The sequence below is a fragment of the Berkeleyomyces rouxiae genome (genome assembly GCF_048999995.1).
Source record: "Berkeleyomyces rouxiae strain 22BRR77 chromosome Unknown BrBRR77_ptg000001l, whole genome shotgun sequence".
Classification (NCBI taxonomy): domain Eukaryota; kingdom Fungi; phylum Ascomycota; class Sordariomycetes; order Microascales; family Ceratocystidaceae; genus Berkeleyomyces; species Berkeleyomyces rouxiae.
Window position 1 is genome coordinate 2,807,059 of NW_027396491.1, and position 13,639 is coordinate 2,820,697.

The 13,639-nt window shown below is 50.8% G+C and overlaps 7 protein-coding genes across 7 annotated transcripts; 5 read left to right on the plus strand and 2 right to left on the minus strand.

Annotated features, from left to right (window-relative positions):
- Positions 1 to 1,085: 1,085 nt before the first annotated feature.
- On the plus strand, positions 1,086 to 2,868 carry BROUX77_000802 (uncharacterized protein; the record flags this gene model as incomplete). Its single annotated transcript, XM_073753174.1, has 2 exons — positions 1,086 to 1,254; positions 1,385 to 2,868. 2 exons carry the CDS (start codon positions 1,086 to 1,088, stop codon positions 2,866 to 2,868), a joined length of 1,653 nt encoding a protein of 550 aa, XP_073609037.1.
- A 1,168-nt stretch (positions 2,869 to 4,036) lies between these two features.
- BROUX77_000803 (uncharacterized protein) lies at positions 4,037 to 6,542 on the minus strand (the record flags this gene model as incomplete). The annotated part of the gene is made up of 2 exons (XM_073753185.1): positions 4,037 to 6,094; positions 6,180 to 6,542. 2 exons carry the CDS (start codon positions 6,540 to 6,542, stop codon positions 4,037 to 4,039), a joined length of 2,421 nt encoding a protein of 806 aa, XP_073609038.1.
- A 355-nt stretch (positions 6,543 to 6,897) lies between these two features.
- BROUX77_000804 (uncharacterized protein) lies at positions 6,898 to 7,450 on the plus strand (the record flags this gene model as incomplete). Its single annotated transcript, XM_073753196.1, has 5 exons — positions 6,898 to 6,938; positions 6,992 to 7,029; positions 7,100 to 7,173; positions 7,244 to 7,334; positions 7,413 to 7,450. 5 exons carry the CDS (start codon positions 6,898 to 6,900, stop codon positions 7,448 to 7,450), a joined length of 282 nt encoding a protein of 93 aa, XP_073609039.1.
- A 653-nt stretch (positions 7,451 to 8,103) lies between these two features.
- BROUX77_000805 (uncharacterized protein) lies at positions 8,104 to 8,525 on the plus strand (the record flags this gene model as incomplete). The annotated part of the gene is made up of 3 exons (XM_073753207.1): positions 8,104 to 8,223; positions 8,288 to 8,380; positions 8,454 to 8,525. The coding sequence occupies 3 exons, from the start codon at positions 8,104 to 8,106 to the stop codon at positions 8,523 to 8,525; spliced, it is 285 nt and encodes a 94-aa protein (XP_073609040.1).
- A 28-nt stretch (positions 8,526 to 8,553) lies between these two features.
- Positions 8,554 to 10,923, plus strand: BROUX77_000806 (uncharacterized protein; the record flags this gene model as incomplete). Its single annotated transcript, XM_073753218.1, has 4 exons — positions 8,554 to 8,703; positions 8,784 to 9,915; positions 9,978 to 10,552; positions 10,612 to 10,923. 4 exons carry the CDS (start codon positions 8,554 to 8,556, stop codon positions 10,921 to 10,923), a joined length of 2,169 nt encoding a protein of 722 aa, XP_073609041.1.
- A 282-nt stretch (positions 10,924 to 11,205) lies between these two features.
- On the plus strand, positions 11,206 to 12,626 carry BROUX77_000807 (uncharacterized protein; the record flags this gene model as incomplete). Its single annotated transcript, XM_073753229.1, has 4 exons — positions 11,206 to 11,263; positions 11,374 to 11,531; positions 11,685 to 12,365; positions 12,435 to 12,626. 4 exons carry the CDS (start codon positions 11,206 to 11,208, stop codon positions 12,624 to 12,626), a joined length of 1,089 nt encoding a protein of 362 aa, XP_073609042.1.
- A 75-nt stretch (positions 12,627 to 12,701) lies between these two features.
- Positions 12,702 to 13,136, minus strand: BROUX77_000808 (uncharacterized protein; the record flags this gene model as incomplete). Its single annotated transcript, XM_073753240.1, has 1 exon — positions 12,702 to 13,136. One exon carries the CDS (start codon positions 13,134 to 13,136, stop codon positions 12,702 to 12,704), a length of 435 nt encoding a protein of 144 aa, XP_073609043.1.
- Between the last annotated feature and the right edge of the window lie 503 nt (positions 13,137 to 13,639).

A 13,639-nucleotide genomic window follows, 5' to 3' on the forward strand; every position in this document is an offset into this window, starting at 1 on the left:
CAATCTGTTTATCTCTTTTCTTTCGAGGTTGCCAAGACATTTTGACTGGTCGCCAAAAGCCAAGCAGAAAAAGAAACACAGAGACAGCTGAAGCTCAGCGAAAAGGGACAAGGGGCCCTGCAGTGATATCAACGACAAGTACCACCAACCGCCAGCTTGAAGTAACTGATCTTGTGAATGGAGTCATCCATCGCTAGACAGTAGAGAGTAAGGAGGTCGTATATAAACATGGGTGGTTATGTGTGTATGGAGTGCGAGCAAAACGACCCTCCCCGGCGGTGTCTGTCCAAGAATTGTCTGGGCACAAAGCGGTGAAGGACTTTGACTCTGGCCATGAAGGTTTGGACATGCCGAATCATTGTTATCTGACTGTGTGGGTTTGAGCGAGCCGAATGAAACGCAGCCATTTTGGCCTGATCATGATGTTTGGCAGTGGAGTTACAAGATGCCAGTAAACGACATGATACTGATGCTACTCCTATCAGTGTGTTATGTTAGCTAATAGTTGATATAAGGTCAGATAATGAATGCTGCTTGGACCACCCGTGTTTAGCTTAGCTGATTACTAGTCGTTGGGTTGTGAGGCCTGGTCTCCATTAATGTAGTTATCCAAGGGCGCTGGATTCAGATCAAACAATGCTATTTTGGCAGCCGTGTTTCCTGTCCTGGTATCCTCTGCATTGGTTGTCGTCGCAGGTTGTTTTTTGTTCGGCTGAGACGAGCACAAACAAAGACTCAAAAGATCGCGATCTTGGAATTCTGGCTTCATTGTATTTTTTAGCCACGTTTCTGACTGATATTTCAGGCCCGCTAACCACTTTGCGCGACTTCTGCTTCTACGATTTATTCATTTAATTTTCATTCTTTTTTTTCAGCCCTTCTTCCCCGTCTTGTCTTGGCTCCTTCCCTTCGACGCTGGCGTGTCACGAAGCCCCGGAACCACAACTTTAGCTTAACGCTGTCCTTTTCTGCTTCTTTTTCTTTTCTGATCTTTGCGTGCTGCACTTTCCGATCACGCCTTTTATCTCTATCGGCTTCTACTGCCCGGCCTTATTTTAAGCCCAAGCCATCTACCTTACGTCATCATGGCTACACGCATGCTTTCACGCGCCGGCCGCAGCTCGTTAGCAGCCCAACAACGGCTCCCGTTCCAGGCCCGGCTGTCGGCCCCCACCCACAGGGCCTCAACGCCACCGCGGTCCCGGCCGTCTGGTCCGTGGCAGCATCAGCGTCGGACGAATTGGAACTCTGCAGGTAAGGAGAAGTACTTAGGAGAGAGCTGGAAGGGTCATCCGCCAAGAGCCAGCAGTCACTAGTCTCTCGGAATCTCCATCTCTCATCGGGCTCATGTTTGTATGCTAATCGCATCACCGCCTTGCTGTAGGTCCCAAAGACGAGCCGTCACTGGCCGTCAAAATGGCGGAATCTGCTGCCACTACATTTGCGTCTATCTTCATTCTTGGTATCGGATTTGCCTCAGCTGGCTATGCCTATCACAAGTTCTACAAGCAACTTGTGCTTCGCAAGATCTCAGGCGCCTTTGAACCAGGCGACCCTGTGCTAGACTTGGCTGCCATTGCAAAGGAAGTCCCACATAACAAGGAGAACCATAACAAAGTCCAGTGGGTTGAGCGTAATGAACAAGACCAACTTGACAAAATTGTGGCCGGTGACGAAAAGGGCCACTACTATCTACTTATTGGCGAAAAGGGCACTGGCAAAAGCAGCATGTTATTAGAATCCATGCGTAAAATCGATGGTCTCGGAGTTGCCATGCTAGAGTCCCACGCTGATCTAGAAATCATGCGCATTCGTTTGGGAAAGGCCCTTGACTTTGAATTTCATGAAGATTATATTGGCGGTTACTTCAGCGAGCGTGGACCACGCGACAGTACTGCTCTCCTCGATATTGAGCGTGCTCTGAATAAGTTGGAGAAGGTGGCTCTACAACACCGCGCCACTCACCACAAGCCGCTCATCCTCATTATCAACCAGATGCATCTGATACGCGACAATGACGATGGCAAGGATCTCATTGAGCTTCTGCAGCAGCGCGCCGAGCAATGGGCGGCCTCGAACCTCGTCACCATGATCTTTAACAGCGACGACTACTGGGTCTATGAGCGTCTTAAGTTGCTTGCCACGCGCATGGAAGTACTTTCGATCACTGATCTCGACAAGCAAAAGGCTATGAAGGCCCTACAGGCCTTCCGTATGCGTCACTTCGGTAGGCCCATTGAGTCCGACATGCTGGAACAAATCTACGATCGGATTGGCGGCCGCCTGGCTTTTATCAACCGCGTAGCCAAGAGCAAGGACATGCTAGCCACATGCGACCAAATAAAGGATTCTGAAAAGCGCTGGTTCCTTAACCAGTGCTGGATTCTCGGTTCTGAAATGGACGACGACGTCATGGACCAGCAGAAGTGGGCTGCTGCTGCCATGACCCTGGCCTTGGCCCTGATTGACAAGGAGAGTAAGATGGACAGCACCTACGACAAGGAGACAGGCCACCTGCTACCTTCGTATCCCTTCCACATTGCCCAGGAGATCATGACGCGCTGTGACTTTATTCGCCAGCTGGACCGCCAGAACCTGTTTGCCATTGTATCAACTACTGCGGAAGTGCGCGCGAGCAGCGTGCCCATGCACCGTGCCTTCCGTGAGATTTGCTCCGAGCCGGGCTTCCGGGAACACCTGGAGAAGACAGTCGAGCGTATCTCGGACATTGAGTCTCTCGGCCGTACGCGCGAGCTGGTTGCAAAGGATCTTGTGTTGGGTGGCAAGTACACCATCAAGAGCCTGGGCAGCAAAGGCGACCAAGGCGTTGTGGTGGAGTTGGTGCAACCGGAGGAGAAGGATGATTAGATTTTGTTGTTAAATACGAGGATGGAGAATCTAGTGGGATGGATATCCCATGGTTGTATGATTGGCGTTATGAGACGTTCTTTTCTCTTTGTCACATTGCTTCGCAGCTTTATATTTCCTTTGTCTATGGCCTTGGTGGCCGCTCCTTTTTCTTTAGGTGCCACAGATATTGATTGCAATACCCGAGATTCATAAACTCATAGAATTGTTGTTCTGGCATCAGCCGTGAATGAAATGCAATACACGTATTCTTCATTACACTTGCTCCTTGGCTTTGCTATGGTAGCCTCTTGGGGTTCTTCTTTGGCGTCGTCTGCATGCTTTTCTCAACTTGCCTCTCCTCTTAGATTTAGTGCTCCTCTTGCATGTGCCGTCATCTCCAACTAGAGAGTGAAGATAGTCTTTGATATCCCTGAGTCTTTGTCACATGCCGTACCACCAGGCCTGGGCTGATTCACAATTTCTAAAAACGTCGAGTGCCACCATCTCGCGCAAATCAATCTTGTATGATGAGATGGGGTTAGTGATCAAGCATATAGCACATGGAGGAAAACAGTCAACTCTACCTTTGAGTGGTATTTTTCAAGGCAGAGCAGACTGCAAAAAGGTAGCTGATGCTCGAGGCAGGTAAATGGGAGAATGTAGTTTAGTAGTACGGAAGGGGGACGTTCGGTGGATGGTGAATGCTTGGACGTTATAGATGGGTCATTCGGAGGCTGCCCGGAGCGAGGAACAGATGAGGACGTCATCTTGAATGTTGGATAAGAAGAATGATGACGAGACAGAGAAAACAAGAAGTCAAACGGAGTGGTTGGTTTATGTACCTTTGATTATCTCTCTATCATGAATGAGAAGGGCTTCTGGTTTTCCATGAGTACATTCTAGAACTGGCTCATGTTCACCGTTACAGGCCTACAGTGTTTTGGATATGCAGATATCACACGGCATGTCTGAAAGAGAGCTACATGCTACAAAGGTGATGATATACGAAGAAAAGACATGACAAATGTACGGGACTGTAGGTACATGGAAAATCACAGACATGCACATGGAAAGAAACATTACACCGAAACCAAGAGCAGCACAAAGTGATATAAAACCAAAGAAATCTACCATAAACCCTTTTGCAAAACTAAACCCTCAAACGCCGCTTCCTCCGACTATACATTTACTTCCGGAACGTCACCGACCGACCGCCCTTCATCGGCGGCGCCCGGCGCGCGCCCTTGATCGACCGGTCCAGGCTGGCCTTGGCGTACGGGTTGAACGACTTCTTGTGTGACTCCACCGTCTTGTCGACGCTGCCGTACATGACCGACTTGGCCGTGTCGTAGTCAAACACCTCCTCGTCTTCGTCAGCCTGCACTTGTATGTCCTCTTCTGTCTGTTGCTCTTCCTCGGTTGGTCTGTCGGCTTCAGAAGCGCGGGTTGCCTGGAGCTTCTCGCGCTGCGCAGCTTTGCGTGCCAGCTTCTTGGCGCGTTTGCGCTGGGCGATTGTGTTTTCGTTGTCATCCTGCGCCTTGTCGGCGACGCCATCTTCGGAAATGGCTCCAGTAGCGGCTTGTTCACCGCCCTTGGCTTCAAGATCAGACTCGGGCTCGGGCTCTTTCCGCTTCATGCCAGCCTTGAGCGTGAACTCTTCGTTCTTGGGCTTGACGGGAGTGGTGGCACTGACGCGAATTACTTCATCTGAGAGCTTCTTCTTTTCTTCTTCTTGCTGCATGACAGCTTGTGTTTGTTCGTTCATGATGGACAGAATGGATGGATGCATGCGCTGCCATGGGAGTTGCATAAAGTCGTCAGAGGTGCTGGTAGAGAGGGCACTAGAGGCATTTTCCCACGAGCTGCTGAGCATCATGCTGCCAAATAGCTGAGATACATCGAGTCTAGAGCCAGATATCTCTTCGGTTGACTTGGTGTCGAAACTGGAAGAATCCAAAATGCTAGTAGTAGTACCCCGGGGGGTCACCTTTTTCTCAGAAGAGTTGATAAACTGCATAAGAGTAGGCCCACTCTCACCGGCGGCTGAAGCCTGTTTCACAAGTGTCCAAAGGTCTGAAAGAGCTTCGCGCGCAAGATTAGCGTGTCGAGGAATAAGGGAGCCAAGAGCGGATCTCTCGTCAGGAATATCGCGCGCAATGTCGCCGAGAACCTGATTAGACATGACATAAACGGGGCTTTCATCAAGATCACGCGCCATCTTGTCTCTCCATTCCCATAGCGCGCGGTAGACAGAGAATTGCGGGCCACTCATCGGCCACATCTGGCGCAGGATAGGGTTGAGCCAGCCGCGGTTGCCGTCGCCGGTTGCAGGGTTAAAGGTGAGCTGGTCGTAGCGGGTAAGGGCTCTCTCTTTGGACTTGCGAATCACCTCGCTCATGAGGTTCATGTCGGCCCTGCTGTTGTCGGAGTGCTTGATGAGCTCGTTGCGCATCATGTCGTAGATGTACAGTAGAAAGTGTGTATCAGACTGGGCGTAAAACATCATTTCGTTGGGAATCGGTCGTCTTCTCCAGTCAGCCAACTGGTACTTTTTGTCGGCATCGAAGCTGACAAACTTCTTGAGAAGGTAGGCAAGACTGCGCTGTGGGTAGCCCAGTACCTCACAGGCATAGTATGTATCGAAGTAGCCGTTGAGGTACAGGCCGAAATCGCGCTGAAGCCACTGCACATCCATGTGAGCACCGTGGAGCACCTTGATAATGCTAGGGTCGGCAAATACTTGGTTGAGCACCTCCAGATTGTGTCTCCAAGGCTGCAGCGTGTCGACAATCCAGTCGTGTGTGCGTGTGCTGATTTGCATCAAACATGTCATGCCGATATATGTGCGGTAGTCATGATGTTCAAGATCAATGGCAATTTCATCGGCCTTTTTCAGTTCCTCCAGCATTTCGAGGACCTCTTCGTAGGTACCCACCCAGGTGGCCCGTGTTGTCTCAAGCGGCGCAAAGGGTGTTGGCTCTGCGGGCTGGAATGCGCGCTCGGGGAACTCTGACGCGAGAATCTCGGTCTCATAGGGGTGGCGATACTCCATAGAGCCGTTGTAGTCGGCGAGGACGACGCTTTTTTCTATGGGAACAGTGGCGTGAGGCTTCTTGGTGAGGATGGGCTTCCAGGGCGATTGCGACTGGGTGTCGGGCTTGGCTTCAAATTTTAGCTGCGGCTTGCGAATATTGGCATTACGAAGACTAGCTTGAAGGGAGGTAGACTTGCTAGATGTAGCGCTCTATTTTACGCCGATTCACGAGAGTTAGCAGATGTTGCAACAGCTATGTGCCGGAGGCGAGTGAAGAGGTGAGTGATGTGCTTACGCTTTCGGCATGGCCCGCATCGCGACGCTTGGCTAACCCGGTGCATTCATCTAGCGATGAATCGGCCTTTTCAAAGATGCAGTCGACAATATCAACAATCTTGCTCCAGTTGAGCTCGAGATCCTCGGCGTCGACAAGGCGCGGTGCCTGGGTGCCGACAGATTTGGCCTCGGCCTTGAGGACTTTCTGGGACAAGCCGAGGATCCGGCCGACGCTGCGCTCCAGCCGCTCAGCTGTAGCAGGATTGGCGGTCTTTTGGAAGTCCAAATCCTCAGCCGCGAGGCGGTTTACGGTCTTGACGGTTGCGACGAGAGCGCTCTGCACACTATCCTTGAGCGCCTGGAAGTCTGGCGGGGTGTCCATGGCGGGCGGCAAAAGTTGGGAAGCTTGCAGTGAACAAAGGGCCCCCAGCGCAGGTTTTGAGTAGTGGTAGATAAATAGAGCTTCAAGAAGTCGTTAGCCAAGCAAAAACAACCTTGACTTGGTTGAAGCATGCCAGAGGCTGCGAGGACCTCGTGAGAATTTCTGGGCAGTGTCGCGTTATCGATAAGCGCAGTTGGCTCAAGATTTTGGACAGCTGAAAAAGCTCGGGGCTCCAGCTGTCTGTCAGCTGCCAGACTTCAACATGCGGCTTGTCGGGCTCACCACTACAGCCACATCATGAACGCAGAGACTGGCAGCCTTCAGAGACACTTCCGGGACTCTACAACCAGTCAAAATGTCGGCATCTCTTGCGCCTGAGTGTAATGAAATCAAGGAGTGAGTCAGCCGAAGGCCAGTCTCGCTGATACGCCCGCTAACGAGTGTTACAGGCAGTATGACACGTGCTTTTTGAAATGGTACAGTGAAAGTATGGCGCTCCATGACCCGCGCAAGCCCGCAAGCACAGAGGCCGAGTGCTGATCCAATGTCTACTCCAGAATATCTGCGCGGCGAGCGCACGGAAAACAACGAGTGCTTGACGCTATTCAACAAGTACCGCAGCTGCTTAACAGTGAGTCGCTCAAGCCGAGCCAGTTGCGATATGGCTATTGGGCCAGTGCTAACAACGCGAGCTTCCGTAGGTGGCACTGAAGGAGCGTGGCATCGACAAGCTGCTGGATGATGCGCGCGAGGACAACAAAGAAAACGATAGCACGTATATGGGTCGCAAATGTAAGTCCTGAAGCTGTGCCATTTTCGCTATTCTGCTGCTAATAGCGCCTCTAGGATGTTCCCCTGCCCCGTTTTCAGTGGTGATCCACCCCTATAAAAAAGAGCCGCCGCCTTGACTGCGTGTCTCCGCGCCTAAAACAGCCTGACAACCGCCGCTTGGCCAGCGCTTCACCTGCATCGTGCCCGCGGGCTTGACTGCAGCTTCACTACAAATAACAAGTTTTCTTTTTTTTTCTAAACTTCTCGTGTTGATTCCCCCGTTCTCCCAACCTTTGTATTTGTACTCCTACTCGCTCCACCTTCATGTCTGTATACTTGGTGCCAACGAAAAGCCACGTGATCTGATTTTGGCTTCTGAAGAGCCACACCACAGCAGAGAACAGCCGCGCTTAGGCCGCCCTGTACTTGTATCCATGTCGATCTTGCCCGTGGACTGGTTCAACAGTGTCTACAAGTTTACAAGTGCATGTGAAGCTATGCTCCAGAACTTCTCCCGTCCCTGTTTCTACCCCCATGTCCTACCATCGCAAGCCTGTGACGATACTACATGCAAACCCTAAAAGCTCCGCATGCCCTCACAACACTCCGCCTTTCCCTCCAGAGACACCAAGCACAGCCTTCTCCAGAGCCAACACCTACTTCACCCCACCACACTCACGACTCCCAGCTCCCATTCCGCGGCACCATCTCCAGCTTTGCACAGGCAAAAGCTCGCGATGCTTGATACGCATCTCGTCCGCTCCCGACCCGGCCAATCTACAACGACTCTATGCACGCCTTCTCTATCGTAACCTTCGGCATATTTGTTGCTGGCTATACCACTGCACGCTGGGACTTGGTTACCCGATTGTACGAACTTGCTGTCTTTGCCTGGGAGTACGGCGTGATTGTGAGTTGTACCATTTCCTTTGAGCCCGGCCCTTGCTAACAAAGGCTCCGCCTCTCCTGGATAGACCCGCGCAGCCAAGTGCTTCATCGGCCTTACTTTCCTGTTCCTTACTCTATTCGTGCCTGTAGCAGTCCTGGCATCCAGAGAGTCTAGTGAGGTAAGCCCCCAGTGCTCCGTTCTCTCGCTCTTGCGTCTTGGCCTCCCTTCTGACCCTTCCTCGCCTCATCCAGCACCCTCGAAACCCTTCATGCGGTGTATCGGGCCGAGAGCAGCTTCGCCGCCGTGGCTCTCTAACCTTCTGACCCTCTTCGACCTCTCCTTGCGACGGACATGCCTTCTCCCACTCGCGATGGCTTGATGCGCATCTTCTGGCCTGCAGACATCTCGAGATCAGCCTCACCCGGTGTCATTGTGGGATGGAAAAACTCGGAGCGCGACATGTTTGTTGTCGCCATTCTCGATGTACCAGATATCGCAGATGTACATCACCAATGCCCTCTTATCTTTTCCTGTACTTTTTGTGTTCCCAACTAACTCTCAGTGTGCCTGTCGATATATAGCCACGTACCGTTGAATCCCATCTCAAATCCAATGGCCTCTTCCGCTATGCGCCTCACTCCGTCAGCCGGATATTCGAACTCTGCGGACGAAACTCGATGCGAACCCTTGGTCTCGCCAACCAGCCGCAACCCTCCACACTCACCGACTCGGATCCTTCATGGGTCTATGCCACTATTGACCCCAGTGTCCCCGTACCACGAATCCAATGCCCAACTGCCTCGAGCATACAAATAATTCTCTTTGACCGGCCTATACCCAGCAAGATGCAGTACATCTCCCTTAAGCCCATATCTCTTGCGCTAGCCGACAAACAGGGCATTGACTACACTACTGAAGATGAATATGAGGACGACAAACAGGAACAAATCCTGCGAGCCCAGAAAAAGCGCCTTGTCCAGAGAATGAAAGATCACACCATAACTGTGCGCACACGCACAGCAAAGGAGACGGCTCTTCCATTGATTGTCAACCAGATAAACTGCTCTTGGGAGCTTGAAACCCTTTTGCAAAAGAATGTTTCAATGATAGGAACTCGATCTAGACGAAGCCTGAGCATATCAGAGCGAATGGCAGAATCTGCAACATCTGCCAAGAATATTGTGCAAAGCTACGTATTCAATGTTGTTCTACGATACATTCTACCCATTATCCGCCATATATTCGTCTTGTTCATCATGGGGCATAGAATTGCCGCCGAGATGCTTCTGCAATTCTTAGAATTCCGCGCTCGCCCGGGATACGCCGCCCTCAAGGACCTCTCAGCAACAGCGCAGCAAGTTGAAATACGGCTTCAACAATTTTGTTACTGGCCTACGCAAAATACCATGCTGCGTCAGCGAAAGCAGGATTGGTCCAGTGTCACCACGAGCCATCCGGACTATATCCGTTTCTTCAACAGTCTGTGGCTCGTTGCAAACGACGTGATCATCGGCATGGCCATTGGATCCTATATTATAGAGCACTGCGAGCGTGTTGCTAACGAGATAAGCCATTTGCTGGACACATATACCGTGCTTGCCCTGCAACGCAGCATCTCATGGCTAATGGGGTGGCCAGCCGGGCTGAAGCTAAACAACGAGCTGGCCGCCTTCCTTGGCGATCTATTTCTATGGGTAATAGATTACTGGGCTAGTAAGTGGCTTCTGCGCATACTTGTCTTATTTTAACCACTCGGCTAACCATTTTCCCTTCAGGTTGTATCAATATGCTTCACCCAGTCTTGCCTCAAATCATATGGTTCATAGGCTTTTCTAGCTTCGCTGGTGCCAGCATGCCCATTGCCATGTTCTCGGATCTCTTGTCCGGTCTTACGATACACATTTACTCCTTCTACCTTGCTTCTGCCCGTATCTTCAACTGGCAACTAACCATCCTAATGTCCCTCTTCCACCTATTTCGAGGCAAGAAGCACAACGTGCTTCGCGATCGCATTGACTCGTGTGATTACGATCTAGACCAGCTGCTTGTTGGTACCATTTTATTCACACTACTCTTCTTCCTCCTGCCAACCGTGGTGGTGTTTTATCTCAACTTTGCTGTGGCACGCATGGTAATCATATCACTGAAAGCAGTTTTTGATTCCCTTTTGTCTTGTCTTAACCATTTTCCCCTTTTTGCTATAATGCTGCGAATCAAAGATCCAAAGCGGCTTCCTGGTGGCATCCGCTTTGAGCTTCATGATATCGAGGAATACTACCCGGACGATGCTATTGATTCCGACGAGAGCAAACTGCATGATATCCCACCAACATCCATTATATATCTCCAAGTAAGCTGTCTTCTTCTACACTCTATCGCGATAACACACATATATTAACAACTTTTCAGCCAATCCCCTTGAGCTTTAAAGACATGTTCCAGCAGTACTCTCACATGGCGCAACGGATACGTAAGCACTATCTCTCACTCCGAGTTCTACTCTGCCTTCTCACCGGCCGTTTTGTCCCTCCTATCGACCGGAAGAATCTATATAGTCTTCAGTACAGCATGCTGCCTGCCCAGCGAGCCGGGATCTGGGACATATGGCAATCTCTAAATTCGCCGCCAACGCAACCCTCGCACAGTAGGAGTGGAGGATATGGCGCGAAAAAATGGGGGCAGTCGTCGGGGAATTCAAAACGCCATAAAGCATGGCATTGATAGTTGTAATGTACCAACTTTGAAATTGAAAACGAGGTTCGAGAGCGTGTGTGTTGTACAGGGAGTGTGAACTATACTAGGGTTAGTTATGTAGGTGCATACTTGATACGTGAATCGGGGTTAATTGCTACACCCCACATTTTCCTAGCATCTCTCACATTCAACCATCAATGAAGCTTTATATCAGGATACGACGAATCACGACAGCCCCGGTTTCAAAACTGACTGGAAATAATTCCCTTAGCATGACATAAAAGCCTGCCTCAGTACAAAACCAGCAACATGGATCAAGACATGGACAACAAACAGTTCCATGGCAACTTTCAAACGACCATAGCCGGTACAAGCCAATCAACCCACCCGCCACGCCACATATTGCCAATAGCCCTTTCATGATTTCGCTTCTTATACTGCTCTACATCTACTAATATGCATACGCATGATGTCTAGATTTAGAAGAAAGCATAGCCCGCGTGTCGGCAGCACAGAGCGCAGAACAGCGGAAGATTGATGCCGATGCGATCCGCGCGCGCATATCTAGACTCACGCGCGATCTGGCCGATGTATCGACGCAGCTGCCGCGGTATGACCAGCGGAATTACAATGAGGTAAGTAGAGCAGTCGTGTCAGCTTGTGCTTTATGGATGTCGACAAGGCGCGGGAGCGTATGGTGAGATGGTTTGAGATGACAGATTGTCACATTATCTTGGGGGAAGATGAACGAGCAGCATAATTCTAATTCATCTCTTGTGTATTTACAGTCTCTCAAAACAATCACGACCAATCTCAATGTTGCCACCGAGAAAGCCGCTCCCAAGCCCCGCTTCCAGTTCCGCCGTGGTGCCGCTAACGCCCGCTCCGAGGGACCGATAGTAGCTGACTCCCGGAAGCTAACTAACACGCATGCCTCGTCATCAACGCAGAGGTCATCCCGACAGCAAAATTCGTTACAAATACCACCGTCTGAGACCACAACGAAAAGTCTTGCAAGCGGGACGTCAACATTGGAGAAAGATTACAATGCCCAAGTAAGCGCCCAGACATCCCTGGTGCGGAAGCCCAGTTTCTCGTCAGCCAAGGAAGTCTTCCTCGCACACCACTCAAACATCCGCATTTCGTTGCCAGAATCCGCAGCGGCTGCAACAGCGGCAGGGCGCCTAACAGACGTGGAAGAATGTATTGTGGACATGTCAGGAGCCACACGGATGAAAATCTCGTTTGCGGCATTCGCGATGAAGAACATTAGCAACTCGGTGGTTGTGTCTGGTACAGTAACAGGCCCGGTTCATATAACGGCCATCCGTAATTCTGTACTGGTTATTGTGGCTAGACAGGTTCGGATTCACGAATGCCATAATATCGATATCTACTTGCACTGTGGTAGCAGGCCAATCATCGAAGACTGCTCGAATTTGCGGTTCGCGCCGGTAACGGAATATTATGTAAGTCATTTCTTTCAATACGAATACTCCATGCTCATTTACTTGAGCTAACAGGATGGGGAAACATAGTCTCCGGGAAACCTTCTAGGCGCGAATCAATGGGACCAGGTGGATGACTTCAAATGGCTAAAGGCGGATGTCAGCCCGAACTGGTCCGTGCTGCCAGAGGAAAAAGCAGTTGGCGATAATGTGTGGAGGGAGGTCGAACAAGATACATCCTCAGACTCAACTGCACTGTGGTCTCGCCTGAGATCCTGGTAGATTTGCAATCACCAGGTGGGTGTGCAATACTGTTGCGACTCGTGTTGCCGAGGCGACCGATACATGGCAAGCTGCTCAGGCATCGCTTTGTTGAGACTCAGAAACAATATCAACACCACCAGCTTTGAGCTTCTCCAGAATCTGTTGCTGCTGGCGAATACGCTTCTCAAGATCTACAATCTCTTCCTCTTGGTCTTCGATGGTCCGGTTCATATCAGGCAATAACAGGACCTGTGTGCGGGCCTTTTTAAGCTTGTGCTTCAATGGATCGGTGGCAGTGGGCAGATCTTTGGCAAGAATCGGCTTGGACGCGTCGGGATCAGCCGATTCCTGGGGACCCGAAAGATCAGAAAGTGAGGGATCGGTATGGGGGTTGAGAATGGCCTGCAAGCACTCCAAGGTTACCGCAAGATCGGATACCGGGTCGAGGAAGTCGGGGGACAGCGTCTCAGGCAGTGCCATGGGATGCTGTGGTGGTTGTTGTTGCGACTGGTTGGCCCTCGACGTCATTGTGTGCTGCTGACAATGCTGATGGAAGCGGTTGGTTTGACAATCGGTATGGATAAGACTAGGGAAACTCTAGATTAATTTCAAGTAGCGCGGCTCTAGTCGCCTAAAGTTCCGATGTTTGAATATACCGATGACGGTTGGATTGGCACATGAAATGAGGCTGAGAAGATGATTTGAGCTGAGTTGGCGTTGGGTTGCATAAGCAAATAAACAGTGGGGCTAGGTAGTTAGTTACCTGACAGCTTGACGCTCAGTTGCCGGCGAGACGGTTATGCATGTATGGGGGCGGAGAGGGTAATATTCGCATTCATTGAAACGGGTGTAGACAAGGGCCAAGTTGATTGATATCGAGGCTTTTACGGGCTCCATGAAAGTGGGTTGCATGTGCATGAATATGCAGCTGCAACGGCCTGGTGACTTTTCTCTCTCCAAGTTGGTGCGTCTCAGCGCTCATCCATCTCCTATATATCGGTTGAGCTTGATCGACGGCAGCAAGCCCTGGC